This window comes from Chenopodium quinoa, unplaced genomic scaffold (assembly GCF_001683475.1).
Source record: "Chenopodium quinoa cultivar QQ74 unplaced genomic scaffold, ASM168347v1, whole genome shotgun sequence".
Taxonomy (NCBI): Eukaryota; Viridiplantae; Streptophyta; class Magnoliopsida; order Caryophyllales; family Amaranthaceae; genus Chenopodium; species Chenopodium quinoa.
Window position 1 is genome coordinate 8235 of NW_018744669.1, and position 16757 is coordinate 24991.

General features: G+C 32.9%; 1 protein-coding gene and 1 pseudogene across 6 annotated transcripts; both read left to right on the forward strand.

The window, feature by feature from the left end:
- The first annotated feature begins 978 nt into the window (after positions 1-978).
- LOC110702160 (putative receptor-like protein kinase At4g00960) lies at positions 979-8964 on the forward strand. 6 transcript variants are annotated; one of them, XM_021879837.1, is made up of 9 exons: positions 979-1168; positions 2466-2582; positions 2716-5617; positions 5718-5909; positions 6428-6561; positions 6649-6859; positions 7674-7911; positions 8052-8202; positions 8306-8964. In XM_021879837.1, exons 3-9 carry the CDS (start codon positions 4825-4827, stop codon positions 8627-8629), a joined length of 2043 nt encoding a protein of 680 aa, XP_021735529.1. In that variant the 5' UTR covers positions 979-1168; positions 2466-2582; positions 2716-4824; the 3' UTR covers positions 8630-8964. The 6 variants fall into 6 exon arrangements, with proteins under 6 accessions (XP_021735529.1, XP_021735525.1, XP_021735527.1 ...); XM_021879833.1 differs by having other exon boundaries at positions 982-1168; positions 5715-5909; XM_021879835.1 differs by having other exon boundaries at positions 982-1168; positions 2755-5617; positions 5715-5909.
- Positions 8965-12303: 3339 nt separating this feature from the next.
- Positions 12304-14723, forward strand: LOC110702159 (annotated as a pseudogene).
- The last annotated feature ends 2034 nt before the right edge of the window (positions 14724-16757 follow it).

Genomic DNA, 16757 nt, shown 5'->3' on the forward strand with positions numbered 1-16757 from the left:
CTTATTGAAAAAAAATTCACATACTATACACATGAGTATCTATAACCAAACTCCTCATCTTGGTGTTGTTAAGATAAATTTTGATGGCTCTGTACATGGTGGCTCAGCCCTCAGGCGCTGCAAATGTAGTTTATCAGAGAACACTTGGTAATCATATTTGTAGTCGGTCTTATAATATTGGCACAAGTAAGCCAATTATTGTTGAGGCTACTGCCCTTCGTAATGACCTTCTTCTTGCACAGTCCCACATTTTTTCCCATATTTTTTTTATTAAAGGGGATAACTTACTTATAATTAATATTTTGCAAGGTAAAGCTCAGTACGTTGGAAGATATTAGGAAAGTCCTTCGTCTTCTCTTTCGTCGAGTCCAAGCACATCTATAAAGAGGGCAATAGAGCAGCAGATTATGTTGTTTCTTTAGGTCATTTTATGCAAAAAAACACACCAAGATATTGATTAGTTTTTAGACAATAATTTTTTTTTTTAAATTGCTTTAGATTGGTTACAGTCTTGAGAGAAGACTAGCCCAACTTCTTGTATATTTCCTTTAATATATAAAATATATACATATATCTAACCGAAGATATGGACAAAGTGAGGAAGGACGTCTACCATTAATACATTTACAAAAATTACTATAGATAAATGCTATACATAGCCCTTAGGGCTACATATAAACATTAAATTTACACTTGAAAATCATAAAAATATAAAACACTAATTATACTAATTTACGCGTGTTTTTATTACGAATTTCTAATTTTATACAATTTTCAAGAGTGTATTTAATGTTATTATTATCAAATTTTTAAGGACATAAAAGTAATATTACAGATAAATTTAATTTTTTATAACAAGGGTAAAAACGTAATATCTTATTATAAATATGGGCGGTAACTGGAATTTTGAGGGCGACATTTAACGTTTCAACAAATTAAAGTACGAGTAATTTTTTTATTTTTTATTTACGGCTAATTTACAATGCTTCTGCTTGTCTTGTCAAAAAAAATACAATGCTTCTCGTGAAAAACAACATACTCCATTATCACTCCACCGCCCCACCGGGCACCGACATTCTGGCCAACTTATGTCTTCTGGTCAAACAGTAGCGCCGGTGATCGGTGGACTAATTCCGGCGAAATGTGAGTACCTCACATTTTCATTTGGGTAATGTTAAATGTTTATTCATTCTCTTTTATTCATAATCGTGGTTGAAATTCTTGTGTTTTTCCAATTAGTGTGATTCTCCGCCAATTAAACGTGTTAATTCTTTAGATTTTTGTTCATTGGTGGAATTTGCGGGGTTTTTGGGTACAATTATTGAACATTAATTGCAATGTAATTTTCAATTTTCTTACTTAGTTGTCATTTGAAATTATTGGAAAATTAATCTTCCGTTTGGTTGAATAATTATGTTTGCTATAATTATGTGACTACGTTTGATCGTGGTTGTGAAATTATTGATGTTTCTGAAAGAAGGGTTTTAGACTTTTAGCTAATAAAGAAGTTGAATAATGTAATTGAAGGTTAGAAAATCAAAGGGAATTGATTTAGGTGTATTATGCTGAAATATTAAATTATTGTGGGAAGAAAATTTTCAAAGAAGTTTCGTGTTTGATACGGAGGTTGAAGAGATTTATTTTAAAAATACCTCTAAGACCATCGTCACTCATGGTATAAAAATTGCATTGTTTTTGACGAGTTTTTACACCTGTGGTATAAAAATTATACCACGAGTGTTGATGCTCTAAGATGAGGCAAATTTGGTTTAAAACTTGTAATTGAGGCGAATGAGGTGGGATTCCGCAATGCTACCACTGTATGTTTGCTGATATGTCTCGGTGTTAAGATGAGTAGTGACAAGCTGTCTATAGAATTCATGATATATATTAGTGGAGAGGAACTTTGAATTTTGTAAGGCTTTTGCAATATCAAGGATGAAACTTTTGCGAGTTGTCCTATGAAGTAGTACTTCTATATGATAATCTGTGTCTCTTGCTTAATGGACTTAGAAATTTATGTGGAGTTGCAGCATCAGTTGAAGTGTGTGGTTTTACGGTTGTTGTGGCTGTTAGTATCCCCAATTACTGAAGGATCTCTCTAGTGTTGTTTGTGGGATTCCTATCTCCTTTGTCCATAATTCTGTCGTCTAGAGATTGATTGAGTTCATACATCTAATTATTGCTCCAAACCTTTCTGGTGTACATGTCTTCTTCTGAACCGTGTCTTGAGTTTGATTGACTTCTTTCAAGTGGAAATATAATCCTTATGATTTCCTCTGTTTTTCTCTGGTTTCATAATATATCAATGTCTTCCTATTCTTTTCCAACTTATTTGATGTTTTTAGGCAAAACTTTCAGAAATGACTTCATAATCATTTATTTATTTTCTACATATAATTGTATAATTTAACACCTGGTAGTTGGTATCAACTCCATGTATTTACTACTTGCAATTTATGCAGAGTTTGACCTGCATACGACAGCTTCAAGAACTTTCTACAGTCTGCTGCCGAATATATAGGTTTGACCTGCATACAACAGCTTCAAGAACTTTCTACAGTCTGCTGCCGAATATATAGGTTTGACCTGCATACAACAGCTTCAAGAACTGTCTACAACTGTTCTAAACTGTCATGTTATATTATTAGCAAACTACTTTGCATAAGACTTTCTAAAATCTTCTTTTTAATATATGTTCTATTATTTTGCCAGGTTTGTATGATGAGAATACTTGGTTTCACACATGTGTAGGTAGAGAGTCTAAGTGACAGCTGCACCGGATGATTACAAGACCATTTAAAATCAGATAAGTACTCCGTATTATTTTAATTTTTTTTTTTTGGTATTTTGGAAAGCATGACTTTGGATGATTATAATAGCTCTTAGATATTAAAGGGCTCCAAATTGCAATAGTAAACAAAATACCAGTAGCACAAAATCTCAGACAGCACTGATGGAAATCCTGTTTGAGTTTTTTGCATTTTGAGTTTGGACTGGTGGACTTGGTGGTAATGCATGTTTTTATCAGTAGGTTATGCTCTTGTATGATGTCAGTCATCATCTGTATTTTAATAAACTTATAATCTTCTTAATTCTCTTTCAAGTAGTATTTTGCTCTCATATCCTTATCCGTCTTTCGGCCGACCCCACTTATGGGATTAAGGCTTTGATTAATTGATTGATCCTTATCCCTCTTTCTCATACCACCCTCATGTATGAAGCCTTGTTTTGTCGACCTTAGTTTCACTTATTTCAATTTTTTGATAAGGCTTATGAGGTTTACATAAGTTCAATTTGCAACTAAAATAGGTTCTCAATTAGAGGTTAGATAAGTTCACATAACGGTGTGTTTGGATTGAAAGAAATGAAGAAAAAGGAAGGGAAGCGAAATAGAGAGATAGAGTATCTTTCATTTGGATAACAAATGAAGAAGGAAGGGAATTGGAGGGGAGAAAAAAAAGGAGGAATTAAATTGTGGGAAATTGATCCCTCCAAAGAAATTTGGAAGGAAAACATACCATTTTTCCCTCTCCTCTTCTCTTGCCTCCCCTTCTTTTCCTTCCCCTTTCTTTATCCAAACACACTGTAAGTTTAAATAAGTTCAAGTGAATAGAATGTAACCTTGTTCTTCTTTTTCAATAGGGGAAGGAAAATGAATTCTTCCAATTCCTTCCCCTTCCCTTCTTGCATTGGATATCCAAACAAAAGATGATGCATCCTTCCTTTTCTCTTCTCTTCCTTTCCTTTCATTTCTCTCTTTCCAAACTTTGTGTAAATTAGGCTAATGAAGTTGCTAGCCAATTCACAACTAGTTAGAGCTTTCTACCTTTTTTAATTTTAATTTATATTTTATACATGTATAATAGATATTAGTTTTCTCAAGACAATAAAAGCACAAGAAAATGTCCAATGCCAATCATTATTAGAGGGAATTGAAAATTTCTAATAAAAGTTTAGCACCTAGTCAATAAATCACTTGATTAATTATTCTAGCTCAGAACAGTCGCTTTTAAGGAAATTTAAACCCGTTGTCCTGTACTCTTTAATGTACTGTAACTCAGAACATACAAACAACAGAAAATAAATCAACATCAGCTACATCTTGATTACATTCAAGAAAACACATAACAAATGAAGCTATTATTTTTCAACTACGGAAGTACTTTTGTGTTGTAAGGTTGTGTATCTGTCCAATTTCTCTCAAATGGCTGTTGAAGAATCATATAATGATCATCTAAGGACCAAGAGTAAACAAAAGAAGTGTCTCAACTTGCAGACATAGATACTATTACAATTTAACATCAAGGCCAGGCTTGTTCTATAGCATATAAAAATATTTTAGTAGACTAAATCAAAAGGCGAGTGTTTCTTCATAGCACCTAGTCAGAGATATTAAACTATACATGTAACTGCATGATCTTCTCTAGATGTGGCTTAATGTGATGACCGTCACATTATTATTCCCTCAGTTCAGATTATTCTTTGGAAGACTAGATAATTAGTGGGTGTTTATTAGGCTTTCTTATACATTATAAAATTTTAGTCAAGTTGATGTTAAATTTTTTGAAATACTCTATTTTTGTAAATTAATAGTATTACAAATGTACTTCTATGAGTTCTATTCAAATTGAAACTAATATAAGGTTGAACTGTTCTACATTAACCATTGGTACTATCTTGCAGGCTATATATGTTAAAATACGTATTATGTTAGTAAATGAATAAAGTACTAATTGTTTGGTCTTTGCAAGCTAGCCTTTATGTTATTGATCACTTTCCTACTGTAGATTTTAGGCTGTCTAGCCCTTTTTCTTCGTCTTCATGGGAAGGTTTATGTTTACTTTCACCTTACTAATATTGATTTGCTTTGGCCTACTCTATGGAGGTGACGCCGAGGTAACCTACGTTAACATTACTGGCTGTGCACCTGCAAAAGGTAATTATACCGATGGCAGCTTCTACCAACAAAATCTCAATCGTCTTTTCACCGATCTCTCATCTCATACCTCCTCCCAGAAGTTCTATGATTCAACTGTTGGCAGTATCCCCAACAAAGTTTACGGCTTGTACCAATGTCGTGAGGATGTTAGCTTCAATATCTGCAGTGAATGCATCCAAGCAGCAACCCAAAAGATAGTGGAAGTCTGCCCTTTGATGGTAGAGGCAACGGTTTGGTATTATGAATGTATGTTGAGATATGCAAACAGGTCTATTTTCTCCTCATATGAAACATATCCAGCGGCTTACCTTTGGAGCTTTAAATTCAATGTTTCAAACTATGGTGCATTTGCTCCAGTGCTTGCAAGAGAATTTAACAGCTTAATAAGACAAGCAGTAATCGGTACATCATCCGGACGTTTTGCTACCGGAGATGCCAAATGGGCAACTTTTGAACGAGTTTACTGCCTCGTTCAATGCACCCCTGATATAGATGACTTTGGGTGTAACAGCTGCTTGACAAGTGCTTTAAGCGACATGGCAGGCTGTTGTAATGCAAGTGCGAGGGTGTTTATCTTCAAGCCAAGCTGCCACTTGAGATATGATACCACAGAAAAATTCTATTTTGACATAAACCATGAATTACCAGCTCCTCCACCATCAAATGTGACTACAGGTTAGTCCTTATTCGATCTATTTTGTTTTTAAATGGAGTTGACATTGTTATTATGTTCTTATGATCATTTTTTCTATTTTATAAATTTTGGTAAAAGGAGAAACCTCTAATGAACCTCCTGAAGCAACCACTGGATTGAAGCGGCCAATAATTGTCGCGATAGCTGTTGGGGCATCCGTTGGATTTTTGCTGCTTCTTGTTGGTCTATGGTTGTGTATGCGGCCAAGTATGAGAAGAAAAGAATCTACGCCAACTCTTACACAAGCTCCACCACCTCAACAACTAGATAATGGTAACCCATTTAACATATTCTCCCTAGAACCTCATCCAATATGCTCCATTTGACTTTTAAGGCAAGACTCGTCATACTTTTTTTTTTTTTGAAATAAACTCTCCCTTGAATTTTTTTCTAAAAAATAAATTAGCTGAATTTCAACATCTAAAATACACTGGGGTACTTTTATTAGTAAAAAATTGCTCGTTGACTTTTCATATATTTTACTAACTATATATATTTATATGGAGTACAGTTATTATATGCATTACTTGAGTTTGGACATTTAGGAGACACATCTTTTTATGATCAATATCGAAAATTTAATTATAAGAAGTAAATAATTAAAGTAGACATTGCGACCAATCTAACATTTTACACGAGCAACATTTATCCTAAAACCGATTGGTGATGAAGGTGATAGTCTGGGTGATATTGGAATAGTCCTAACTCAGATTTAAATTATTTTAATAGCTAATACAAAAAATCTGGATCAATCTTTTTTAATTTTTATTTTATTGTTATTCCCAATACAGTTAGAGGCGAAGAAGGTGATAGTCTGGGTGATACAGAGTTTGTGCAATATGATTTTGCTACTTTGAAGGATGCAACAAGTAACTTCTCAAGTGATAACAAGCTAGGAGAAGGCGGCTTTGGTGCTGTTTATATGGTAATACATCCTTTGTATAATACCATTGATCTAAATTGTACTCCTAGACTATATATTATCTTTAGTATTCTTTGTGGAAATTGATAGGGGACCCTGAATAGTGGACAAGTATTAGCTATAAAGAGGCTCTCTGGCAACTCGGGACAAGGTGCTAAGGAGTTCATGACCGAGGCTCGTCTTGTGGCCAAGCTTCAGCACAGGAATCTCGTCAAGCTGTTGGGATTCTGTTCTCAAGGAGATGAAAAACTACTTGTTTATGAGTTCTTGCCTAATTCAAGTGTTGATCGGTTCTTATTTGGTACTCTCTTTAAACTCCTTATTGTTTTGACTTTTCTCTTCTAAAAAAGCAATAGATAAAAGTCTACAGCATATATACTTCGTATATCTCTGTTGCAGGAAGTAGTTTTATTTATTTATTTATTTATTGTTATTATTATTTTATGAATAATTGTTAAAGAAAGTAATTAAGCTGACATTTTTTTAGTAAGTTTTTGAAGAAGAATAAAATACTACTCCGTACTTCATAATATGGATTATGTAATTTAAAACCATTAAACAAAAATATTGTTCAATTCTCAAATTGTGTAGCCCAATTTTCATTTTTTGTAAAAAACAAATAGTCAATTTTAAAATATAAGTTCATTCTTAAACTTCCCATATTACAGTTGATGGAAAGCTGTAATAGAAAATTTCAAAGGAAATATTCGAAGTACATGATTTGGTCAACAACGAAATATGGAGTATTATTTTGTTTTAAAAAGTCAATTCTTTTGTATTTGTTTGTTTGACAGAGCACTATATACTGTATATAGATGATTGAAAACTATTTGATTAACAAAAAACACAAAGTACAACATTTAGGCAAGATTTACATATCACAAAATGAAAGAAGCTAGATATTGATAAGTGTGGTTTCTTAATTAAGCTACATGAAGTATTAAAACATCTAAATGTTCACTAAATATTTTGAAAATAAACATGATTATTCTTGTAGATATTACTCTTCACTTGCTTAGATTTGTAGCCATGAGTCCGGTGAAAATGATAATCATGACATAGATACTCCAAATGACTTATTTGCATTGTGTTTGTGTGTATTCATGTGACTATAGATCCAAGAAAACGAGGAACACTAGATTGGGAAACACGGTACAAAATCATAATGGGGGTAGCAAGAGGACTTCAGTATCTTCATGAAGACTCCCGCCTTACAATTATACATCGTGATCTTAAACCCAACAACATTTTATTAGATAAGGACATGAATCCCAAAATAGGTGATTTTGGCATGGCAAAGCTTTTTGGAAGGGAACAAAAGTTTGGAAATACCAGCCAAATTGTCGGAACACAGTATGCTTTTATTGCCCTCTTGCTTCATTCAAAACTTGCCTAAAATCTTTGTTATTAATTGCTCAACTTCGCATTTGCCATGATATTTATTTCTAAATTATCTTATATGTAAACATCTTATACTGTTGTGGTGCATGCAGTGGATACATGGCACCAGAGTACATGTTAACAGGGGAGTATTCTGATAAATCTGATGTTTATAGTTTCGGCATCATAATTCTAGAGCTCATCAGCGGTCTGAAGAACAGATTACATTACCAGTCTTCACACATGGAAGATATTCCAGTTCTTGTATGTCTAGCTCACTCGCATGAAACTCTTAATTTCTAGTCCTTAATTCTGTATCATCTATAAAGTATGGTTAACATGTGTTTTTCTACTCTTTCTTTCGAAGGCATGGAGACTGTGGAATGCAGGGCGATCTTTGGAACTATTAGATTCAACATTATTGCATGACAATTATACAAGAAATGAAGTATTGAAGTGCATCCAAATTGGGTTGTTATGTGTTCAAGGAAGTGCGGTACGACGACCTACAATGGCAGCAGTAGTTTTAATGCTTAATGGTTCTGTCACCCTACCATTACCCTCAACACCTATAATCTCTCCCCATCAGTTTAATGATGGACAGCAAACTGATTCAACTGCGGCTGATCAATCCATGTCCAAGTCTGTAACCTGGGATGCAGAAGTCGAGCGGGATTTATACCCGAGATAGACATGGGGGTTGCACCATTTGAATACTTTAGTTTGAAGACACAAAAGGTATCATACTTTGATGAATGCTGTAGTACATGTGATATAATTTGATTTGGCTCTCTCACTATCTGTTGTATGATATCTTGAGTTGTGTTTATGATCAAAAAAATTTCTGAACATTCCTTGAATTCTAATTGAACAAAAGCGTGGCAGTGTGAGTTATTGTTTTGTGTTACTACTACTAAAATTGTATACACATGTACGTAAATTTAAACTGTCATCGCTTTTTACGGTGTTGTAGTATGGAGTATATAATTAAAGGTATTAATGGTTAAAACATATATTGAAACTGTATAGAGCAAATGTTAAGGTTATTGTAAAATAGAGCAAATGTTAAGTTCACTACTCAACTTCGCGTATTTTGCCTTGTATTATACTCTCTATTTTTCCATCTACTATGATGTAAATTTTAGGCATGGAGTTTATGGAAGAGCAACTCAACATTCGACTTGGTAGATCCTAGACTTAATGCAATGGGACCAATGAGTTGTTAAAGTTATCCTTACATGGACCGTCTTACAATAAAACTAGAGTAAATACGCCTTATACAAGAGTTATTAATTGTATTTTAAATACTAATCACACAAAAATAAATAAATAAATAAATAAATAAAGAAAGAAAGATTCTTTGATTGTGAAAGAGCCCATGTACAACAATACAAGACTTCATAATTAAACCCAAACCAAACAACTCATTGGTCCCATTGCATTAATATTAATCCTTGGTTACCAATAAGTGAACGCCGGAACATTAGTAACAATCAAGAACAAGTAGCTCATTTCACAGTGAGTCTGCGAAAGAGCATGAACGATTTAGCGATTTTGACAGCTAATGACTCGTCTCCTAGAGGAAAGTTTCAAATGAGAGTGGCTAATATAACAGGATTTGGGAAATTGTACGAAATGTCACAATGTGTACCAGATTTAACCGCAAAGGATTGCCACGTTTGCTTAATGACCGCGATTGAGAGGGTTGCAGTAAGCGTGAGTGCGCGTGCCTTGTTGCCTAGTTGTGTTAGTTGTATGGTATCAAACAACTCCCTTCTACAACTCTTCAGCAATAACATATCCGTTCTTCAACTCAACCTCGGCGACACGTCAACCCACAACTAATTTGGGTAAGAGCAAACACTCCGGCTGGTAATTATTGGTTAAATTTTTATTATGAATTATTTGGTTATGATTGATTTATTATTGATAAGTTTTGATTGTTTTGTTTATAGTGGTGGTCATACATATTTTTGTTTAACTTGGGTGTTGTTCAAAGGAAATAAAGTGGTTGTAAAAGACTTCAAATGAAGGATGATGTAGGAGGCTAACTAAGGGATTGATGGCGAAAACTTTTATAAAAGGAAATGATAAAACATTATATATCGAGTACTACATTTATTTATTTATTTATTTATTTTATATCGAGTAATTATGAATTTAGGAAGTGTATCTTATACTTTACTCAAAAAAAAAAAAAAGTGTTTCTTAATAACTTATACTTAAAAAAAATGAAGAAAGTCCTTTAGATAATTTTGAATTTAGGAAGGAAATCCACTTCACTTATATAAACAAGCTCAGAGAAGCACACAATATGTGCGTCCGCAATATAAATAATCTATCAAGCTCAATTCTTTGTTTTGTTCTACGATATTATCTCCTTCATTCTAATTAAAAAAAATTAGTGGATAGATATTATTAGTGGGTTTGAAAATTCTTGATAATATATATTTTTTTTAAAAATATGTTGATGATGTCATGTAGGATAAATAATATATTTTGACTTCCCTCAAAAAATATAATTAAAATAGAAAATATGGATTTTATTTATTTATTTATTTTTATCTAAGATGGTAGATTTTCTTTAAAGGATATGTTTTTTTTATAAGTTTTTTTTTGTTTTTTTTTTTTTTTTTTTTTTATTAAAGAAAAAACATGAGAAGGTTGCGGTATTTTGGGAAAGTAAAATTTATCAGCCAAAACCCTTTTCGCTTTATATATAGGTAATTATTTTTTTATAGGATTACTAATTAGTTAATTACCCTCCAGAACCTCTACCATAATTTTTGAAAATGAACAGTTAACTTTTATTTATTTATTTTGGAATTAACTTCAAATGTTAATATTTATTAAAATTAATTCAATTAATTCCTGAAAAAATTATTTAATTTTATAATTTTAAATATATTAATAACAAAAACTAATTTTCATTAATTAATTAGATAAAAAAATCAAAAATCAAAATAAATTTTTTCCAAAAAATGTAAAATGAATTTCTAAAATAAGGAAAATCAATTTTAATTAATTTAAGTATTTAAAAATCTGTAAATTAAACCATTTGTGCAGAAAAATGAGGCTTTTCTTTTAGAGATTAAAGGATATTTATTTATTTATTTTATTATTTTTGTTTTTTCAAACAAAGTTGTTTGGAGACTTGGAGTTGACAACAGTAAAGAATTGGAAATCAAATCCAAGCGGCAACATATTTGACCCATTGATTTATGGACATGTTATGTAGGGGCTATATATAAGAAGCTAATAATGGAAAACAAATGAAAATATAATATGTATTATACTGATTTGCGCGTAATTTTGTCATGCATTTTTCCAACCAAATAAGGAAAGTTATTAAATAATTATTCATAACCCTTAGGGCTACATATAGTATTACCCTATATTTATTTTCATTCTTTCCAACCATTTTCTAGCACTATATTTCAAAGGATTATTTAAGATAAACATATTGATTCTTGACAATGATTGTCACCCAAAACAAGAATCTCTTAAATCCTCAAAATAAAGCACATAATAAAACAGAAATCAGTCCAAAATCACATGCAGACTACGTCAAAGGTTTTAATATTTATTACTTTATTAGATACTTTTTTTTATATATTTGGATGTATATTAGTTATGAGCATCGAAGCGGTCAAGATCGGCATTAAATGCTTGTTTTCTTATTTATCCTTAGAAACTATCCAAACGAAAGATGTACGGTGTACGTAGGTTCTAGAGATCGGCCATCTCAAGGCGGCAAAGTTAATCGATCGAATACAACAACGAGGAGGTTAGCGAGTGATGCGTCGCTTATATTTATCACAAGATTTCTTTTGAATTGACAACGAGACTACTAAGAATAATGAAGACGACAACAATGTAAGCTAAGATTTGGTGTCGTCTTCATTTTTTTACACTTGCAATTTTTAATATTCATAGCCACATTTTGTAGTACACATAAAAAATGTCGAGACTGTATATATTATTGTTTACCATCCTACCCTTTCCAATTGTTATTGCTACAACACACAATGCGCTCTATATTGGCTACAATTGCACAGGCAGTGCAAATTCGTCACTTGATAGTAATCGAGCCTCATCTTTGTACCTGTACAACCTATATAATTTGCTAGGAAATTTTGCTTCCCATGCCTCAAGCGCGGCTTATTATAACTCTTTACTAGGCCAAACCCCCAATCGAGTTTATGCTATATACATTTGTCGGTTTGACCAAACTGCTCGAGGTTGTAATGCTTGTATCAATCAAGCCAAGGACGGATCCTCAAGGCGTGCCCCTACCAAACGGAGGCTATTATTTGGTACGAAAATTGTATGATCCGTTATTCCAAGTACTCTTTTTTTGGCAGAATGGATGTATCGCCCTGGATAGCAATATCAACGCCGCAAAACAATACTAGAGATAAAGTAGTCCACTTCGAGAAATATATGCGGAGAAGCATGTATGATTTGGCTCTATCGACAGTTGATAACTCGTCTCCAAAGACGAAGTTTAAAATGAGAGTGGTTAATATAACAGGATTTGGGAGCTTGTATGAGATGGCACAGTGTGTGCCTGAAATTACTACCAAGGATTGTCATCTCTGCCTAACGATTGCTATTGGGAGGCTCGCAAATATAAGCACCAGTGCTCGCGTCTTGTTGCCTAGTTGTATTGTTTGGTATCACACGGCTCCCTTATATAACTCTTCAGCAATAACTTACCCGTTTTTTCAACTCATCCTCGGCGACACACCCACCAAACACAAAGATTAAGGCTCCAACCGGTAAAAGTTGATTAAATTTATGTAAGAGTACAACATAGTATAGAGATAACATGTACAATAGTATCATAACAAGTATACTCGCTCGATCTAATTTAATATGTTTGATTTTGCTTCACCAAATTGAAATTTCATATAATTCGACTATACAGGAAGGAAGAAAAGATCTTCACATATTGTCGAAGCAATTTGTGTACCAATAGTTGTAGCAATCTTGCTTTTCTCCGGTGCTTGGTTTTGTATCTATCGTCGTAAGCACTCAAAACCATCTTCAGGTAATTTAATTCAACTTCCAGATTTATTATGTGTAAGAGTATAATCTTAAGTTAAATTACCACCATTACTAAACAATTTTATATTTTGAACCAAATTTTAAGCTTATTATACCATGTATGTCTTTCTACTTATTATTACAGATATGGAAGATATTGCTGGACTAGAGTCATTACAATTTGAGTTCAAGGTGATTAAAGCCGCGACAAATAACTTTTCCCCAAGTAATAAACTTGGACAAGGCGGATTTGGTGTGGTTTATAAGGTACAACTTTACATTTCCGTTTTTTGGGTGTACGTGTTTGCTAACCTATAACTTTAACCATCAACATACTTCGTATATGATTATTCATAAGCAAACCTTTATTTTTGGTTCAATCATATTTTTTATATTTATATCTTTCATTAAGAGTGAACCATGTTTCTTTTAACCATGTTTAATATCGCCGCCTTGGTAGGGAAAACTTCAAGATGAGCAAGAAATAGCAGTAAAAAGGTTGTCAATATATTCCGGGCAAGGCATATCAGAGTTCAAGACAGAGATTCTTGTAGCAGCAAAGCTTCAGCATAATAATCTGGCTAAACTATTAGGATTTAGCTTACATGGAGAAGAGAAGTTACTTATCTATGAATTACTGCCTAATGCAAGTCTCGACAAGGTCTTATCTGGTATAATTATCTCATGAGTTAAACTATCAACTCTTTTTTTTTTTATCCTAGACAGCTAATTTGTATATTAAAAATCTTGTATTTCATATTTTCATAACATGTTCTATATCAATTGTAGGCCAAAATAGTGTATCACTAGATTGGGAAACCCGGTACAAGATCTTACTTGGGACGGCCAGGGGACTATTATACCTCCATGAAGATTCGAGGCTAAAGATTATTCATCGAGATCTAAAATCTAGCAATATTCTTTTAGATGAAACTATGAACCCAAAGATTACAGATTTTGGATTAGCAAGACTTGTTGGAAGGGATCAAATTCACGCTGACACGAGTAAAATCGCTGGAACATAGTAAGTATATTATTACATGATGAATTTCTTAATTGATGGTACAAGTTTTATTTCAAACCATCAAACTTTGTTACATTCTATGACTACAGTGGATACATGGCTCCGGAGTATGCATTAACGGGGCGTTTCTCGGTCATGTCAGACGCCTATAGCTTCGGAATAATAGCTCTGGAGATAATAAGTGGTCATATGTGTAGCTCAGTTGCCTTCCCTTATCATGAAGAAAGTCTACCTCTACGAGTAAGTTCACTACTCAACTTCGCGTATTTTGCCTTATTATATATAATGGACATATATTTTCAATCTAAACTTCAAATTATTATGTTTGATTTTAGGCATGGAATTTATGGAAGAGCAACTCAACAATGGACTTGGTAGATCCTAGACTTCAAGGAAAATTTCCGGGCCACGAAATGGAACGATGCATCCATATTAGCTTGCTTTGTATACAAGAAGATTCAAACAAGAGGCTAACAATGGCAACGATAGTGTCGGCACTCAATGGCCACCAAGTAGCTCGGATCCGGAACCGCCTTTGATTGGTCCATCAACCAACATTACATTTGGCTTACACCAAAATATGGGTGTATCATCTTCTGGTGAATTTCTTTCTAATAGTGATAACATAACAGAAGTTTATCCTCGGTAGAGTAAGGGATTTGTAGAATACTGTATATTTTCTTCCCTATCAAAAATGTTTCTCTTAAATCACAAATGATAGAGCCAAAATTGTATAAAAATTATACTACCTTCGATTTTTTTTTTTTAATTGCAACTTTAGAATATTTTATATCTAAAAAAGTTGCAACTAAAAAAAAAAATCAAAGATAGTATATATATCATTATTGTCTTACTCACATATTGTTTATCCTATTGTGAATTAATAATATTCAAAAGAACTAAGAAAGGTGGAACATTGCATGCATGCTTGGTTAATATGTACATCCATGATAGGATGGTCGAAGGAGTATTGGAGTTGTCACAATTTATAATCATATCAACTATCATTTTACATTGCTCGTATTAACTTGTTACTTTTATATTCACATAATTATATATATATATATATATATATATATATATATATATATATATATATATATATATATATATATATAGGGGAGGGATCCGGTAAGAACCCCTCCTTATATAAGAACCCTAGTTATATAAGAACCAATCTCAGCCGTAGGATTAAGGTAATTTAGACGGTTAAGATTAAAACACGTATTTTTCCTTATACCCTCTACCAACCGATCAAAATTTTCTCTCTCCTCTAACTTTCTCTCTCTTCGTGTTCATCACATTCTCTCTCTGCAAACCCCAAAAATCTCCATAGAAATTGCAAATTGAAGGATTTTCGACTCAGGTTTGTTTTTTTTTTCGATTTTGTTCAAATTTCCATGAACTTAGCATGATGTTCATAGATTTTGCGATTTTTTGATTTGATTTTTGCGATTTTATGTTTCCGATTTTTTGATTTGATTTTGCGATTTTGTGATTTGATATTTGCGTTTTTCTGTTTTGATTTTAATGAATTTCGCATGGAGTTTGATTTTTTTGAGTTCGATTTTTTCAAATTTCGCGTTCGAATTTAGGGTTCTTTTTTTGCGGATTTAGGATTCTAATTTAGGGTATTCGAATTTAGGATTTAGGATTCAACACACAACAAACCGCTTGTATAGCACAATGATTATATTAGTGGCTTTGCAGCCATTTTTCCCTGCTTATATTCATTGAATCATTGCTGTAATGTTCTGTATCAATTTTGATTCATTGATTAAATATATCAGGTTTTGGGTAATTAAACTCGTGTTATTAAAATTGAAAAGCATTTATTTTTTTCCTTTTTTTGTTGGTCATTAGTTCAGTTCATAGCAGTAGTCATCCAAATTATGGTGTAACAACTACTTGTGTATAATGCCTACCCCGATACACTCAAGAATAAGAATAAGTTCTGTTAAAAATTGTTTGTTAAGTAAACAATTCAGGCTAAACAAAACTTTTAAACTCGATTAATGAGCAAGCATAGCTTGAACAACTTGGCATTACTTGTTCTGCTTGCATCAATTCGTCATGTCTAAAAACAAATCTGGCTTATTCTCTATGTTCTATTTTTTCTTATTTTTGCGGATCTATAGTTCGAATTTAGGGTTCAATTTTTGCTGATTTTTTCGAATTTTGATTTCGAAATTGGTGATGTTGGTGCGATTGCCCCTGCTTGTAGGGGTTGTGGTGTGGTGGTTGATTTATGCAACAGCAGCTAATTGGTTAGGGGTTGTTGGTTGTGAACTTGTGATTGCAGGGCTGAAAATAAACTTTAGAACATAGGTAGAAAAAATTTGGAACATAGAAAAAAATTAGAACATAGGTTGAAATAATTTAGAACATGGTGTTGATCTTTCCACGTTGTTCCTGTCGATATGTTTATAGAATGTCAATGTTATGATCTAAAATACACTTTTAAGATACGCAAGCAACTGACATAGCTTAGCATGTTCTAAACTCTTTTTAAGCATGTTCTAAACTCTTTTAGAACATGGTGTTGATCATTGTGGAAATATATGAAGTAACCAGCATTATTCGTTCAACACTTCTGGTTATTCTCCATTTTGTTTTATGGGAAGTTTTGAAGCTACATGTGGTGCTCTTCCATTCTGGTCTAGACTGGTCCTCTTCTCTTTTGTGAACTATAATGATTTGGTGTTGACTGTTGTTGCCTAGCTGGGTTTGCTCTTTTCTGTTTCTT